Genomic DNA, 17,527 nt, shown 5'->3' on the forward strand with positions numbered 1-17,527 from the left:
CTTAAGTCTTTTGACCTTCCAAATAATGCCATATTTCATTATGCAGTGCCCCCAATTCACATCTGTTAATATCACCACCATCTCATTAGAAAAAGTCTTTAAGTATTGGCAAGTTGTTAAGCTTGCAGTGGTAGATATAGATTTTTCAAAATTCTCTTTTTTGTTTGAAATATTATCACTGGCAACAAGTACTGCCAGTGGTTTTCTTTAAAGTGACAGCCCCATTTCATTCATTTTCAAGAAAACACCTTCCAAATACTCAAGCTGCCATACCACAGTTAGCCCATCATTCTTTCTTTCTAGTAAAAGTAGTCTTTCATGACAGAAAGCAGCTGATAAAAGCCGAATTGAAACAGTCACACATGTGCTTTTCTGAGTCAACTATAGGACTTTAGAGTGGAACAGAAATGCCGTAAGCATGCTTCCCACTTTATCACAGAATATTAAAAGATGTGTACTCAACGGTTGAGCTATAATAAAATTAATTTTTCGGTTTCCTTGTATTAGTTTTCTGTTACCACCATAACAAATGATCACAAGCTGTTTCTTTGGGTGAGGAGTTCAGGAACAGCTCAGCTGAGTTTTTCTCTTCAGAACCTCATACACCTTCAGTCACAGTGTCATCCAGGTCTGCAGTCTCAGCTGAGGTTGGGTTGTCTTCCAAGCTCGTGTGCTCGTTGGCAGAGAACCGTTTCCTTGCAGTTCTAGAACAAGTGGCTGCTTCCTTCTTTAAGACCACCAGGAGAAAAAACAGAGACTAGACGGAAGGGGAGAGAAGGGGGGAGGGGGAGGGGAGGGGGAGGGGGGAGTAGAGAAGAGCAGGGAGGGGGAGAGGAAGGCTAAGTCTATTGCTTCTAGTGTTTGAGCTCAGGAGGGCCTCAACCCTGTTTTAAAGGGCTCACTTGATTAATTTCAGGCTCACCCAGGAAAATCTGCCTTTTGATTAATGCCAAGTCAAACTGATGTGGTAACTTAATTACGTCTGCAAAGTCCGTTCACCTCGGCATGTAATATAACCTAATCACGGGTTGATAGCCATCCTATGCATGGTTCCACTCGCGCCCAGTCATGGCATACTGGGGTGTGTACGCTGATGGGAAGGGATCTTGGGGACCCCTTTAGAGTTTTGCCTACGCATTCATCAAGGGTCCTCTTAAGTGGCGATCACTTTCTGGGGCTGTTGGACAACATTAAGTAACAAATTTCTTGTCTCTGAGAAATGTGTTTGGCATTGAGATGTGTGTTTTGTTTCCTCCAGGTTTTTCAGACAAGGATCTTGAAGACATAGTAGGGGGCGGTGAATACAAACCTGACAGGGGTAAAGGTAGGAGCACTGATTTGTCCAAATGCCTTATTCTTGTTAAAGACGGGATTATACAGCAACCAGGTTGATTGGAGGTGTTCTTACTCAGACTCTGGGAAATCAAAGGTAGTTAGTTCCTAGACATCCCTGCTTGCAGTTTGGGGTTGACTTGGAATGATACAGAGACTGTGCAGCTCAAGGGGGCATTTATGAGCCAGTTTGGAAAAGCCACACATTTTCCCTGATGTTCCTTAAGCCAAGTTGCTGCATGGGTTAATGTGTCCACACTAGCAGAAGCTGTTTGCCAAGGCAGCACCAGTTACAGTAACTGAAGGTCACAGGACTCATTGGGAACAGCCTTCGCAACCTGGGGAGCCTGTCACTCTTGGGATGGGGGGAGCAAAACTCATCATGACAAGAGCTTTTTTAAGACACCCGTAGCAAGTCAGATATCTTTTAAAATCTTTTCACTTTGCAGTAGTTTGAGTCACAAGAAGTTGTAAAAATAAACAAATTGTTTAGGAAAATTCCTGTGTACCCTTCACCCAGCTTCCCCTGATATCTTGACAAAACTATAGTTACATTGTCAAAACCAGGAAGCTGACAGTTGTTCAATATTGTTATTAAGTCACATACAGATCTTATTCAGATTTCATCAGATTTTGCATGCACTTGTGTGTGTGTGTGTGTGTGTGTGTGTGTGTGTGTGTCTGGACACATGGACACATGCACTCATGGGTCTGGGTCGATGAAATTGTATCAGATGTGTCAGCCCTTCATAGTCACACCCTCCCCCAAGGCAGATAGTTTTAGTTCCCCCGCAAATCACCCAAAGATTTAAACCTTTTATCTTAATATGTTGGCAAGATCTGATCCTAGTATGGAGACAATGTTAGCCAGACTTGATGTGGCAAAATAAGTTAGGGTTGTAATTTGTGGTTGGTACTTGTGGTTGTAACCTGTTCTGATGGTATGTTGTGATTATAACTTGTAGTTCTGGTGGTAAGTTTTTATGATTGTAACTATTGTGATGGTAACCTGTTGTGATGCTAAGTTGTGGGTATAGCATTTTTTGGTGATTCCCTGTTGTGGTTGTGATTTGTGGTTGTGAGTGTAACAGCAAGTTCCGAGTGTAACATGTGATTGTTTCCAGTGTCAGCCTGCTGTACTCCCCACAGTCTAGGCTGTGGCACTAGCATCTGCTTCTTTCTTGTGGGAATTGTGTGCCTTCCGTATGGGAACAGTGTTGTTCTGATTAAAGGATACTGTAGTCGAATCTGTCCTTCAAACCACCTTTCCAAACAGTGTCATTTTGAGTAAAAAGCTCCAAAAACCTCCAGATGAAACTCACAGGTGTCAGGAGAACATGGAACATTTAAAGGGCAAACCCAAAAAAATTAGCCAATTACTCCCGGGTGACAAATGGTATTTCCAGATGGTGAGAAGAGAGGGGTTTCCTTATTAAAAGTACCTGTTTTAACAAGGAAGAAGTGCTAGGAAATTCATTAATTAGGCTCAGATTTGAATTTCTCTTGTAAAGAATAATCAATTGTTAGCATAAGATATACTCTGTCATTATAGGTGTCAGTAAAAGAAAGTTTAAATAAATGACGATCTTCAGCATAAAAACAGTCCTAATTAATGCATTTTCTAACTGCGGGTTTTAGGCACACAGACTCAACTATAGTTTTGGAGTGTATTTCTGAGATAGTATGTTATCTGTTGTATATTTTTTCTCAAGAAAACATTTCTAATGGCCCTGTAGGTGCCCCGTATTTTGTCTGTAGGTAGTAGCGACTGTCTCTCATCAACAGGTCCCGTCAGCCTCCTCCATTCCCTAGCATTTTCACTGACTGAGAAGCTCGAGCCAGTCAGTTTCATCTCGTCATTGTCCCCTCTGTGGTCTACACCTTAGTGTATGCAAGCCTTTCCTCCCATTCCCCCGGAGTTGCTATTTGGTCCCCAGTCATCTCTTGGTGGTCACAGCCCTCTGTCCCATGTGACCTCTGCAGCATTTCACTTTGATGACCACCTCCTCCTTCACGTTCTTTCCTCCTGGGCCCTACCTGGCAGTCTCCCACTTTCTTGTTCTCATTCACTTCTTCTTCCTGAACACTGTTGCCTGGTGGGTCTCTTTCCTTGAGCGTCCGGTGGTATGTCATTCTCTTCCCCACTGAAAGGGAAGGGTATTAGAAACCAAGATCTGGGTGTTGAGTGCATTCATTAGTGGGATGTTGCTACTTCTAAACCCCTTAAGTGGGCACAACTAGGAAACAGGAAGTACATGGATGTATTTTATTAATAAACCGTGTGTATGTATGTATCTATAATTATTTCTGTATCTATTCATCAGCATCTGTGTTAACCTAAGCATGAGTTCATACTTAAGCCTTCTGGCAGTAGGTTACAGTTGGAGACATATTTTAGTATTCCTTTCTTGCTGACCTTTAACTTCTCTCTCTGAGAGTGAGAAACCTACCATCCATCAACTGTTTGCTTACTTGCTCAATTCTGGTGTTATACGTGTATAGCGCAATCGTAATTGTTAACCCATACCCCTGTGAGACGCAGCTTTACCAACTACAGTCCAGTGTTTGTTTTTCTTCTTTTGTCTTTACCTTACAGTTTCAGTCAAAGTACCGTCTTTCTAAAGTTACTTGCATAGCTCCTTTATGACCCCTCCATTCAGTGCAGTTCTGACATACGTTTATAATGCAGATACATTCATTTGTCACAGTCTACATTCCATCCTGGGATCCCCCACCAACCTGGTTGATGTTTTGCTTGCATACATTAAAGGTCACTCCTTGTGATACACATTTGTATGGGTTTTTACAAATGCATATAGTCATGTGTCCACCACCCAAGTACCATACAGAACAGTCTGTCACCATAAAAGTTCTTCTGTATACCCCTTTGGTACTCAGCCACTCTCTGTTTCCTCAACCCTAATCCATTTTCTCTTCGTGCAACCACTAATCTGTTTATCATCTCCATAGCTTTTGCCTTTTGCAGAATGTCATATGGTTAGAATCATACAGTATGTAGCCTTTCCAGACTGGCTTCTTTCACTTAGCAATGTGCATTAAAGGTTCCTATATGTTTATTCATGGCTTGGTAAGTCATTTCTTTATAATATTTCATTGTCTAGATGTACCACATTCACCTATTGAAGGACATCTTGGTTGCATTTAGCTTTTGGTGATTATAAATAAAGCTGCTATAAATATTTACATACAGGTTTTTGTACAGGCATAAGTTTTCAATCCACATGGGTAAATACCTAGGTGTATAATTTCTGGGTCATATGGTAAATGTATGTTTAGCTTTACAGTAAACTTCCCAGCTGTCTTCTGAAGTGGCTGTACCATTATATTGGGTTGGCCAAAAAGTTCGTTTGGGAAACCCAACCTCTTACATCTTATGGGAATACCGAACGAACTTTTTGGCCAACCCAATACTTTTCCATGAGCAATGAATGAGAGTTCCAGTTGCTCTATATCCTTATCAGCAATTGATATTGTCAGGGTTTAAACAAATTTTTTTTGAAGTATATTTGATTTACAATGTTGTATTAATTTCTGCTGTATAGCAAAGTAACTCAGTTTTTTATATATATATATATATATATATATATATATATATATATATATATATATGTACTTTTCCATTATGGTTTATCTCAGGATATTGAATATAGTTCCCCATGCTACAACAGTAAGACCTTGTTGTTTATCCATCCTATATATACTAGTTTGCATCTGCTAATCTCCAACTCCCAATCCTTCCCTCCCTCCCTCCCCCCTTGGCAACCACAAGTCTATTCTCTGTGTCTGTGAGTCTGTTTCGTGGATATGTTCATTTGTGTCATATTTTAAATTCCACATGTAAGTGTTATCATATGGTATTTTTCTTTCTCTGTCTGACTTACTTTGCTTAGTATGATAGTCTCTAGGTCCATCCATGTAGCTGCAGATGGCATTATTTCATTCCTTTTTCATGGCTGAGTAATACTCCATGGTATATATGTACCACAACTTCTTTATCCATTCATCTTTCAGTGAACACTTAGGTTGCTTCCAAGTCTTGGCTTTTGTAAATAGTGCTGCAGTGAACATTGGGGTGCACGTATCTTTTTGAATTGCAGTTTTGTCTGTATGTACACCCAGGAGCGGGATTACTGGATCATATAGTTCTATTTTTAGTTTTCTGAGGAACCTCCATACTGTTTTCCATAATGGCTGCACCACTTTACATTCCCACCAGCAGTGTAAGAGGGTTCTGTCAGGGTATGTTTTTTGTTTTTTTTTTCATTTTAGGCATTCTAATACTTGTGTAGGGGTATCTAATTGTTTTTTCATTGTATTTTCCTAATGGGAAGTGATGTTGAGCATCTTTTTATATTCTTATTTTATACTGTTCTTTGAAGTCTGTTCAGATTTTTTGCCCATGTGAAAAATTCAGTTTGCTTTTATTAGTTCTATTTTTAACCTGGATACAAATCCTTTTTCAGGTATATGATTTTAAAAATATTTTTTCCCAGTCTGTGGCTTGTCTCTTCCTTTTCTTCATAGTGTTGTTTACCAAATAATAAAATTTATTTTTTTATAAAGTTCGATTTATCAATTTTTTTTCTTTTACGGATCATGCTTTGGTGTTTTAAGAACTAAGTTCATGAAGATGTTTTCTTATGTCCTCTTCTAAGAGTTTTATTGGTTTTGCTTTTACATTTATGCCTTTGTTCCATCCTTTAGTTCATCTGTGTATGGTGGGAAATAGGAGTCCAACTTTATCCTTTTGCGTGTGGATATCCAATCGTCCTGGCACCACTGGTTGACAAGATTTTCCTTTCCCTACTAAACTGTCTTGGCTCCTATGGAAAATCAATTGACCATAGATGTAAGAGTTTGTTTCTGGACTCTCAATTCTGCTCCATTGTTGTCCGTAGCTGGCCTTCAGCCAATACCAGTACTGTCTCTGCTGGGCACGTCCTCAGCTTCGGGGCAACCAAGGCTACGTGGAGAGTGTATCAAGCCCCCTATGGTTGTCTCACGTCTCTGTTAAATCCCTGGCTAGTTGACCGGTTAGCTTGCTCAGGCTAAAGGAGCTGCTGGCTCTCCAAGTCATGTGGGTCCCGTTTGGCAGCTGTAGTGCCGTTGCTGATTTCCATGGCCTGTCCACCTCTCCCCAGTTAAGCTAGCTGCTGAAAGACCTGGGAGAAGGGGAAATGAGAGCAACCCTGGGGGAAAAGGCCTCAGATTCCAGGTGTTCTCACAGGAACTAAATCTGTTTCCTGAAATGGCTGTCTTTGATTGTCCAGGGTTATAGTTGCTTTTTGAGAAGAGGATTCGTTGACTTCCTCAACCCCTCATGCCAGACATCCTCTCTGCTAGTATCTTTGGAATTTGGAATATTCTTTCTCTTTGCCTCCCCTCAAGCCCAGGCCCATATCACCTACCCTTGGGTCATTACCTTAATCTCTTAACTGGTCTCCTGGTTCCAGCCTGTGCTCCATGCAGCTGCCAGAGAGAATCACCAGGAACACGATCTTGTCAGTCCTCTGTTTAAAACTATTGTGTAATAATGAAAAGACAAACAGCCCAATTAAAAAACGAGCCTAGGGCTTCCCTGGTGGCACAGTGGTTGAGAGTCTGCCTGCCGATGCAGGGGACACGGGTTCGTGCCCTGGTCCGGGAAGATCCCACATGCCGCGGAGTGGCTGGGTCCGTGAGCCATGGCCGCTGAGCCTGCGCGTCCGGAGCCTGTGCTCCGCAACGGGAGAGGCCACAACAGTGAGAGGCCCGCGTACCACAAAAAAACAAAAAAACAAACCAAAAAAAACGAGCCTAAGAGACACTTCATAAAAGAAGTTATATGAAGATGCTCAAAATCTTTATTGGGGAAATACGAATGAAAACCATGATGAGTTATCACAACACAGCCACCAGAATGGCTAAAATCGGAAAGACTGACAGATACTGAATGTTAGTGCGTAAGTGGAGCAACTGGAATGCTCGTACGTTGTTGGTGTGAATGTAAAGTTTCTTATAAAACTGAACATAGACCTCCCCAGTAACCCAGCAATTTCACTTATTTTTAAGAAAAATGAGAGCTTATGTCCAAAAAAGACTTATAACAGAATTCTAAAAACGACTTTATTTATAATAGCAAAAGAACAACAAAAGAAACTGTAAACAGCCTAATTATCAATAGGAGAATGGATAGACAAATTGTGAAATATATTCATACAGTGGAATGACTTACTGATATACAGAATAACGTGAATAAATGTCAGAAATATTATGCTGAGTGAAAGAAGCCAGTGAAAAACACAGTACATGCTATATGAGCCCAGTCATGTGAAGTTCTAATATTTGTAAAACTAATTTCTAATGTTACAAATGAGATCCACGGCTGCTGTGGATTGCGGTGAGAATGCAAATTAATTGGACAGGGACATGAGAGAACTTTCTGGACTGATGTTAATTCTGTATCTCAGTGGGGGTATGGGTTTCACAGGTGTATGCATCTGCGAAAACTTACAAAATGGTACATGTAAGGTTAGTATTTTATTATATGTAAATTTTACCTTAAAAAAGGAATCACAAGCAAACATGGAATTCTACGTTATAATATGTGTATGGGTGAAGCATACAGATGTTTGAGACTTACTTTGAAATGCATCACAAAAATAAGATTGGATGGATAGAGGGATGGATGGACATATGATAAAGTGAATAATGTAAACTGTTAATTATAGAATCCAGATGGTGGGTATATGAGTGTTCACTGTACAGTGTTTTCAACTTTTTTGAATGTTTGAACTTTTTCTTAATTGTTGGGAAAAATTTTTTAAGCCAAAACAACAAGTCTCTTGAGTGGCTCCCTAATGCCTATAAGTTCAAGCCCCTTATCCTGCTGACGTATCTTTCTGCCCTAGACCGTCAACTTCATTTCGCCTCCAAACATGTGAACGAGCTGGTCCATGCCTATCTTTGTGCCTTCACATGCTGTTCCTCTGTTTAAGTGCCTTTCTTCCACCAGATGAATTCCCACTCATGTCTAGCAAATGCTCAGCCACTGATCCCTTAAGGGACACCTCAAAGATCCCCTCCTCTCTGGAGGCCCCTCCCCTCTGTGGCCCTGTGGCACAGCGCCCATCTCGTGCCTTTGGTTCTCGTAGAACTTCTGTCATCCTGCTGGTACAGCATAGCCCCTGTCATTACTGAGTCACACCGAGTCATGTGTAGCTTTTTCACTCCTGCTGTATTGGGCTTCTGAAGGCAGGCACCTTTTTCCTTGTGTATCCCTGACACCCCCAATAAAAGTTTCCTGAAATGAAGGGGACCAGGATGGACCAAACACCTGGCTTTGCTCTCTACCCTCCCGCCCACGCCTTCCCATGAAGAGTGACACATTTGATTGGCTAGGCTGACGACCCTCTGGACCACATGAGTGATGGCATCGTGGCATGAAATGCTTTCTTTTGGACCCCAAAGGGAACAATGAGGGAGGCTGTGCCCCTCATGTAACCGGTGGGTAAGTGTGCACTCTTACGGGAGGTGAACTCTATAAATCTGATCTGTGAACCCAGCTCTCCCCGAGGTGGTTTTGTGAGGGGCGGTGGGGGGGGGGCGGAGCGGAGAAGTACTCGGAAGCCCTGTTCATGAAGCAAACGCCTTACCTGATCTTCCTCTGGCTCCTGGTCCTCAGTTGGGAAAGAGCGTGGAGGGGAGCAGGGATGTCATTAGCAGAAAATACTGCATCATTGTTTTTAGTCAAAAAAGAAAATTTCATATTAGAACCAGATTGAGCACTCTTCACTCCCAGATGGTAGTTTTTAAGGCCAAAGCATGCAGTTCTTAAAACCAGAGGCAAGAGTCAAAGCCCATACCTCTAAAGAGATGTAGACGTTCCCCTCCAGGTGTGTGAAGCGGGAGCCCATCACCTTTACTTCCCAGGGTTAAATGAGAAGCTGTTTTTGGCGGTAGCTTCCAGTATTCTTTCCCTCCAGCTGCAGCCTTCTGGTGCCCAGGAGCCTGCATCTTGGATTGCCTTCCAGGGCTTTGCACAGACAGCTTCCTCTGCTCTCCCCTCTTGTCTCGCAGGTGCCTGGACAGACTCAGCAGACTGCTTCCTGCCTTTGAATTTTCATTCCACTTGTTTCTCTTCTAATACCACGCATGGGAAGCCTTGCTGAGGCCTCTGCTTGCTCCCCACCTGGAACCTCCAGTCTTCTAGAGTCTTCCAGGCCCCCAGGGTTCCTTACTGAGTTTAATTTTTTTTATTGTAGTAAGATATACATAACATTTACCATTTTAATCATTGAAAGTGTACAGCCGTCACCACCATCCATCTCCAGAACCTTCCCAAAGGGAAACTGTACCTATTGAACAGTTATGCCCCATTCTCCCCTCCCCGCAGCCCCTAGTTTACCTTCTGCTTCTGAATTTCACTACTCTAGGTACCTCATTTAAGTGGAATCGTATAGCGTTGCTTCTTTTACTTGGCATGTATTCAAGGTTCATCCCCGTTATAGCATGGCTCAGTACTTCATTTCCTCTTACGGCTGAATAATATTCCCTTGTGTAGATATACCACGTTGTGTTTATCTACTTTCCCTCCCGAGTCTAAAGAAATCGTTCCTCTTCCATTTTGACTGTATTTACAGTCACTATCTCGAAATATCTGGGCGCTGTCATGGTCCCTTCCAAGCCATTAAGTTGATCTCATGCAACAGGGAATTGGGTCTCGATCGGAGCATAATCATGGCAAAAGAGCTTAAGTGGAAGGGCTTACCCCAGAAACATTGCCTTCTATTGGGAGCTGAAAAAAGTTAGGGACTTGCCGCCAGACAGCCCTTTCTATGTCTCTCTATGGACCCATTTCTGTTTTTTTTTTTCAGCTTTCATAACATGAAGAAATAGGATGTTTCAGATGTGAAGAACAGCTCTCTGGTTCTAGTGTTCTAGAATGTGAAAAAACCCACATGCTCCCTCAGAGCCCCTGCCCCCAACACACGTGCACGTACACACACGCATGCACGCACGCACGCACGAGGGCAGCGTGAACACAGGGCTTTTCTCTGAGATAACTTCTGGTGTCTTGGGAGCTTGCCATAGGTAGGTGGGGTGTACAGCTCAGTGTTGGGTTGGGGCACCTGTCACGTTATCTAGAGGGTAGGGTGACCGTTCTCTTCCCTGAGGTGGGGGTGGAGGAGATCTGGGCTTTGGAGACTTTCAGGGAGCCATGTTCTGGCTGACTCTTTTCAGTTCGATTTGACTTTGTAACCATGGGTCATTTGAAGCAAGTGTTTGTCCCTCTTTGTTTATTCATTTTTCAGTTTTTTAAAATTTTACTTTGCATTTCTGCTGCCACTTTTTTAATATGAAGATAATTTTTAAAATATCAAACTCCTAGCTGTGGCTGCTGGAAGTCTAGCATACTTACAAAGGTCCTGAAACACTTGAACGTCCCCCCTCGGCCGTTCTAGCTGTTATCTACCACTGTCACGTGGCTCTCCATGCCCATGGCAAATCAGACGTGTCAGGCACTGGCTGTGAGCCTGGAATTGCACAGTTGTCAGTGAGGGACACGTCAGTGCATTGCATCCCTGTCTGACAGGCATGCGGCTGTTGTGACTCAAGATTGATATGTCTGTACGTATCAGTGTGTGTACATTGTTGTCTTTTATGTTGGAAGATGCTGAGGTAACATTTCTGTTGACAACAGGGTAATGCCTCCTGTTCTACAGTGTTCTCTGTAGCTACAGTGGTCACTATAGCTATAGGAGCCCTTATAGTTATGGTGGGCACTATAGCTATGGGGTCCCTTGAGCTATGGTGGCAGTCCCTACAGCTATGGCAGTCACTATCGCTATGACAGTGGTCCCTAGAGCTCTGGCATTCCATAACTATCTACATGTATAGGTGTCTATACTCAAAGCAAATTGTAATCTGAGATATGCTGTACCGGGGAATTTCTAGTACAATAGAAGGCGACTCTAGACTCTTTGGTATGTAGTTGTGATGTATAATTGTGAACTCAGAAGGCAGGTGAGGATACAAAACATATTGTCCATGAAAATGAAGGTCCTGCCAGTGACCTGTGAAATAACCTCTTTGAATTATTTCTCCAGTTGTGGGAAAGTAGATGTGGATAGATTTGCGTGAGGCTTGCATATTTTAAACATTCTATGAAAAATAGTTGTTTATTGTTTTACCATCTAGGGAGTACTCTTTCTATGCATAAGGTATATATTCGTAAATATTTTTACAAAACTGGGATCATGTTACCTTTTGAAAACCAGGTTTTTAAATTCAATAATACCCTGAATATCTTTTTCTGTATTAGGGAGTCCTTTAAAAAGTCATGTCAACCACTGCGTAATATTACGTTTCACTGCGACTTCCTTAACCAGGGCCTATATTTGTACAGAGAGGGTTTTTCCTCCAGCTTTTTACTACTGTACACAGTGCTGGGATGAACTTCCTCATCGCCGAATGTATAAAACCTTAATTGTCTGTCAGACAAGTTCCTAGAACTTGAACTGCTGAGTCACAGGAGGTGAACATTTTTAGAGATGCCGCCCTCTGGGTGTACCGCCCCATGGCATTCCTTTCCAATTGTGCCACCTGCCCTTCCACCACTAGGAAGGAAACAGCTGTCTGTTTGCTCATATACTCACTTTCACTGGGTATTTTAGTTTTGTAATCTTCGCAGATTTGATTAGTACAAAATGCTATCCTGTTTAAATTTTCCATGTCTTTGCATCCAAGAAGTGAAACACTTTTCACCTCTGTCTTATTAGACACTCTTAATATATTGTGTGAATTGCCTATTCATGCCCATTGTCCCATTTTCTACTCATTTATGGTAAGGGCTCCTTTTACATTAGGGATTATTAATCTCTTTTCATACCTTCCAAAGACATTTTATTTACCCATTCATCAATCGATGAACCTTTAGGTGGTTTCCACTTTTTGGCTTTTACGGCTAATGCGGCAATGAAACCAGTGTACCCGTTTTTGTGTGGTCAGGTGTTTTCAATTCTCTTGGGTCTGTATACCTAGAAGTGGAATTGTTCAGTCTTGTGGTGACTCTGTTTACCTTTGGGAGTAACCACCAACCCGTTTTCCACAGCAGCTGTAGCATTTTACATCCTCATCAGCATTGTCTGAAAGATCCAATTTCTTCGCATCCTCACTAACACCTATTTACCGTTTTTGGATTGTAGCCATCCTAATGCGAGTGAAGTGGTATCTCATCGTGGGTTTGATTTGCATTTCCCTGGTGACTAAGGATGTTGAGCTCTTTTCGTGTGCTTATTGGCCATTTGTATATCTCTCTGGAGAAGTGTCTTCCTATCCTCTGTCCATTTTAAAATTGAATTATTTGCCTTTTTATTGAGTAGTAGAAGTTCTGTATTCTCAATACTCATATAGAATTTGCCCATGTCTTCTTCCATTCTGTGGGCTGTCTTTCCACTTTCTTGATGATGTTCTATGAAGCACAAAGGTTTTTAATTTTGACAGAGTCCAATTTATCCATTTTTTCCCTTTCGTTTCTTGTGCTTTTAGTATGGAAGTTTTGACTTTTGATATAATCTTTTCCATTTCAGGCTCCTGGCTTGAGGGCCAGGTTTAGGAAGTCATTCGTTACCCCAAGACAATATAAATGTTGTCCTGCATTTTCTTGTAGTGCTTTTATGACTTCATCCATTTTATATGTATTGGAAACTTACTGCCATTGGTGGCGTTGGTTTGGATAAATTTGTGTTGCCAGTGGGTCCTCAGTTGTCCCAATACCACTTTTTGCATGGCGTGCATTTCGTAAAGGAGCTGGGTTCAGCCTGTGCTCAGAGGAAGTGAATGGCGCTCAGTAGCCAAATAGGGATCCAAACTGTGACATTGGCTTGGCTAACTCCAGTGGCAAGCCTTGGTGGCTGACTTTACTTCAGGCTCATGCAACTAGAAGGGATGGAAGGATCTAGAATGCCTGGGGTCTTCTTTTCCAATTGTTCTTTAACCTCTTAGTATCTCAGCCCACGTGCCCATCTGAGCAGTGAGTGACCCACAGGATGGGATCACATTTCTTTTTGAGGAGGGAGTAACATTTATTTGTCATCTTAGAAAAATGCTTTTGTCCAATCACAGATGGTCAGATAGTCAGGGATTCCTAGAGACTGAAGAATTGAGCATTTGAATATTTTTGACAGCCAGGGGGAGCCAGAGCTCTCCAGATGCCCCTGGAGATCAGGGGGCCTTCCTGTTTACATTTCATGTAACACCCTCATAGCTCCTGGCCATACAGATTGTGAGGTTCAGGTTGTTGTGAATCCTCGTGATCAAGGATTAATCGGGAAAGGGAGACTTGGGAACACTCAGCTTCATTCCAGCTCAAGGTGAACCAAAGAGCGGGTTGAATTGCTCATTCCTATCTGGAAATCTAGTGACATGAACACGTCAGCAGAGGACGCCTGTGAGGGGTAGCCGCTACCCTTGATGACAGCCGCCTCTGGCGCAGCAGAAGGGACCAGTGATGGGCCAGTCCTCACGAGTGACCTCGCTGTGCACACGTTAATGCACAGGGTGACTCATGTCCTCCTCTCTGCTCTGCTTCCTCCGACAGCAGTGATTGTGTTTTTGAAAACGCCACTGCTCCTTGTTTTGTAAATAACCATTCATTTCCAATCATGGATGTCTGTAAACTGCATTTAACTCAAGGATTCAGTCCCAGGTGGGAACATAGCAGACCTCATTTTCTCCCCCAAGACTCTTATTTTTAAAAAAAGACTTTATTTTTTAGAGCAATTTTAGGTTCACAGCAAAATTGAGCACATTGTACAGAGAGTTCCCCACGCCCCCAGCCTACCCATTAGCCACATGCCCCACCGGAGGGGGTACATTTGTTACAATTCATTCCCCCCAGCACACTAGAGCAGTTTCCGCCAAGAACCCTGGGCTCTGGGAACACGGGCTCCCTCCATTAATGAGCATTATGTCCTGAGAAGAGGGTGCCTGTGAAGGGGGTGCTCAAGGCTAATTAATGTCCTAAATGGCACCGGTGGCTTGTTAGGGAGCTGCTGTCTGGGCAGGGTGTGTGTGTGTGAGAGAGAGAGTGTCTGTTTCGTTCTATGAAATTTTATCACATGTAGGTTTGTGTGGCCACCACTGCAGTTAAGAAAAGAACACTTCTGGGCTTCCCTGGTGGCGCAGTGGTTGGGAGTCCGCCTGCCGATGCAGGAGACTCGGGTTCGTGCCCCGGTCCGAGAAGATCCCACGTGCCGCAGAGCGGCTGGGCCCGTGAGCCATGGCCGCTGAGCCTGCGCGTCTGGAGCCTGTGCTCCGGAACGGGAGAGGCCACGACAGTGAAAGGGCCGCGTACCGCAAAAAAAAAAAAAAAAAAAAAAAAAAGAACACTTCTGTCACCACAGGGATCCTTCCGGTTTCCCTCTTTTCATCACAGCCAACTCCCTCCATCTTCACCCTCACTAACCCCTGTCAACCACTAATCTGTTCTCCATCTCTGTGGTATTTCAGAGCCTTTTGAATTTCAAAATCCCAGATAGGCGATTGTCAGCCTGCATTGGATTATGTTCCAAGAACAACTCAAACTCTAGGCCAAGCCAGAAGTGGATGGCCCTTAAAAAACTCCTGATTACCACTTAATTCTGTAGCATATCGTCAGGGCGCCGTATGTGCACCTAAGTTACATGAGCAGGAGCACCTGGATTTGAAGAAAACCAGGTAAAGGGCGAAGGACAGGAGGAAAAGAAATTGAAATATTAACTGTAAATCTCTTTGGGTAGTAGGATGGTGAAATATTTCCATGCTGGTCTTTCGTCCTTTTTTAAAACAAAGTTTTACATCACCGTGTTTCTATAATTAGGTAAACGATAAATATATTTTACAGGGGACACTAGATGCATGGGACCCACGCAGTGTTATCCCTCAGAGGCAGGCTCGCCTGGCGTGGGCTCAGCTCCGCCACCTGCCGGCAAGTCCCCCACCTGCGCACCTCTGCTCCCTGCGCTATCGCTGGGGATGGTTGCTGGGCGCACCTGCCCCAGCGGACTGCGTGTGAAGAGCCAGGATGTAACACGTTCTCAGTGCACAGTCGCTGTCACTTCAAAAATAAAACGTCCCACCTGGGCTTTGGCAGGTGACAGGCATAAGGAAGCAGGTCTTGCTACAGTCAGGGCAGAGCCCACAGGGGCTGTGCTGGCAGGGCCTGGGGCAGAGGTGGACCCGGAAGACTCAGCCAGTCGGGAAGGGGCTGTCCCTCCCGACGCCGAGCAGGTGGTCACGGAGGACACTGACGGCTTTTGTCCTTTCTGCAGGTGATGGCCCGTATGGCAGCGAGGACGACTCAGGATCCGGTGAGTTTGAGTCCCGAGGTTTCCGCTGGAAACCACGAACTGGCCCGCTTTCGTCTCAGAGCTGGTCTCCCCGACCCTCCCGTGGCGGTTCCTGGTAGAGACCCGTCAGTGAGGCCACCAGCAGAGGAATGCGGCCATTTAAAGGGATTAAGCGTGAAGCTCTGGATCCCGGGGAAGTGGCCCCAGGGGCAGCCCGCTGGCCTATCTGAGCCTCAGCTGGCGGGGTGGAGGCTGCAGCGCCTCCACGGCCACCTTTCAAGCCGCTCAAAATGGAAATCCTTACGGAAAACGGGAAGTACTTGGTAGACCCATGGGCACACTGTGTCATTTTCCGCCCTTCGGTATAAGTGGCACAGCCCCGCACACTGGCTTGGGGGTCACGGGCCCTAGAACCAGCTTAGCTCTCCGGGTAGAGGGGAGCCAGGTGCCTGGGCCAATCCCTGTGGCGTCGTGGGCTTGACCCCGCCTCTCTGCATTCCCCAGGCATGTCAGCAGAGACCGGCACCATTGCCGGCGTGGCCAGCGCTCTGGCCATGGCCCTGATCGGCGCTGTCTCCAGCTACATCTCCTACCAGCAGAAGAAGTTCTGCTTCAGCATTCAGCGTAAGTGGACCTGCCCTGCGGCCGCCTGCACCCTCCCGCTGCTCGACGTGAACAGAGGGGCCAGGGCTTTGGAGGGGAAGGGGCAGAACCCCGAGCAAGTTAAGATTCAGTAACCTTCCACAGCCTGCCCAAGACACCTCCTCAGCAGATCTCCCCGGGCTGAGGTGGAGGTGGTGCTGCACTTTTTAAAACCCTTGGGGACAGACGTCGGCCGAACTGAAGTGAAAGCGGCCTGGAAGAGAGGACTGGGCTGGGCCCAGTGACCTTGATCTTCCAAGGGTGAGCCCTGGGTTTCTCATAGAACAGGAGAGCCCCTGGATATCCACGTGGCTTCAGACCTCACCCTGGGCCCTTCGGAGGCAGAAGGCAGGCATCCCCGGGACCTTGGAGGTCCTGGCAGCCCTCCCCTCCCTCTCAGATCCCAAGGCGCCGCTGCCCGCTGCCTGAGCGCCCCCCGCTTCTCCCCGTGAGCCAGAGAATCATGAATTGTTTTAAAGGAAGAGGAGAGTGTCCCCCCCCCCCCACGTTACACACCAGCTTCGTAGCATAGGCGGCTTTCATTTTAGGCTGTAGCTGTGACTCTATCCGAGGTGTGTGAACTGAATAGTTACAGAGGGAATGTGTCTGAGACACCCACCCACGGGAGCCCTGTGTCGGGGGGAGCCCCGTGTCGAGGGGAGCCCGTGTCGGGGGGAGCCCCGTGGGGATGCCATTATCGATGGTTTCATAAGCACAGTGTCGATGTGTCGCTGTTTGCCAAGAGTGTCTCTGGTTGAAGACAGGCGATTTTTAGTTCAAGTGAGAGACCCTGACTCAGCCATAGTTTTCCTCTTTCCTGCAGCTCAGGACCATCCCCTGTGAGGCTTCCCCTTCCCTTGCTCTGGGCCTCTGCACTTAATTCTAGCCTGGACCTGAGCTTCCCAGGAAACGACTTGGGTCCCAGAATGCTTTGTGTGTGGACATTGCTGCCGTCTCCACTGTGTTTGGTGCGCCACAGGCTGTGCATAGCGGTGCTCCAGGGACAGGGTTCACATCTCAGCGCACGACCTGCACAGCTGTTCACGGCTGCCCTGCTTGAGTTCCCACCCACGTGCTATCGTGCCAAAAGCTTGGCTGTAGCGTGGTGTGAACAGGAAGAGTGAGAGGGAGTGCAGAGCTGGAGGCTGGGTTGGCCTTAGAGCTATCACTTGTCCCAGCTCAAGAGACTTGAACAACAGATCTATCCTCGCATGGTTCTGGAG

At 45.1% G+C, this 17,527-nt stretch overlaps 1 protein-coding gene across 3 annotated transcripts in view; it reads left to right on the plus strand.

The window, feature by feature from the left end:
- The window catches only part of CD99L2 (CD99 molecule like 2), a 112,467-nt gene that overhangs the window by 87,411 nt on the left and 7,529 nt on the right, over positions 1-17,527 (plus strand). For 2 of the 3 annotated variants that reach the window (XM_060138450.1, XM_060138449.1), the window contains exons 7-9: positions 1,259-1,324; positions 15,645-15,683; positions 16,167-16,286. In XM_060138450.1, coding sequence (XP_059994433.1) covers positions 1,259-1,324; positions 15,645-15,683; positions 16,167-16,286 — 225 coding nt within the window. Of the gene's footprint in view, positions 1-1,258; positions 1,325-15,644; positions 15,684-16,166; positions 16,287-16,409; positions 16,566-17,527 lie in introns of all 3 variants that reach the window. The other variant, XR_009538553.1, reaches the window with a different exon arrangement.

The sequence above is a fragment of the Lagenorhynchus albirostris genome, chromosome X (genome assembly GCF_949774975.1).
Source record: "Lagenorhynchus albirostris chromosome X, mLagAlb1.1, whole genome shotgun sequence".
NCBI lineage: Eukaryota > Metazoa > Chordata > Mammalia > Artiodactyla > Delphinidae > Lagenorhynchus > Lagenorhynchus albirostris.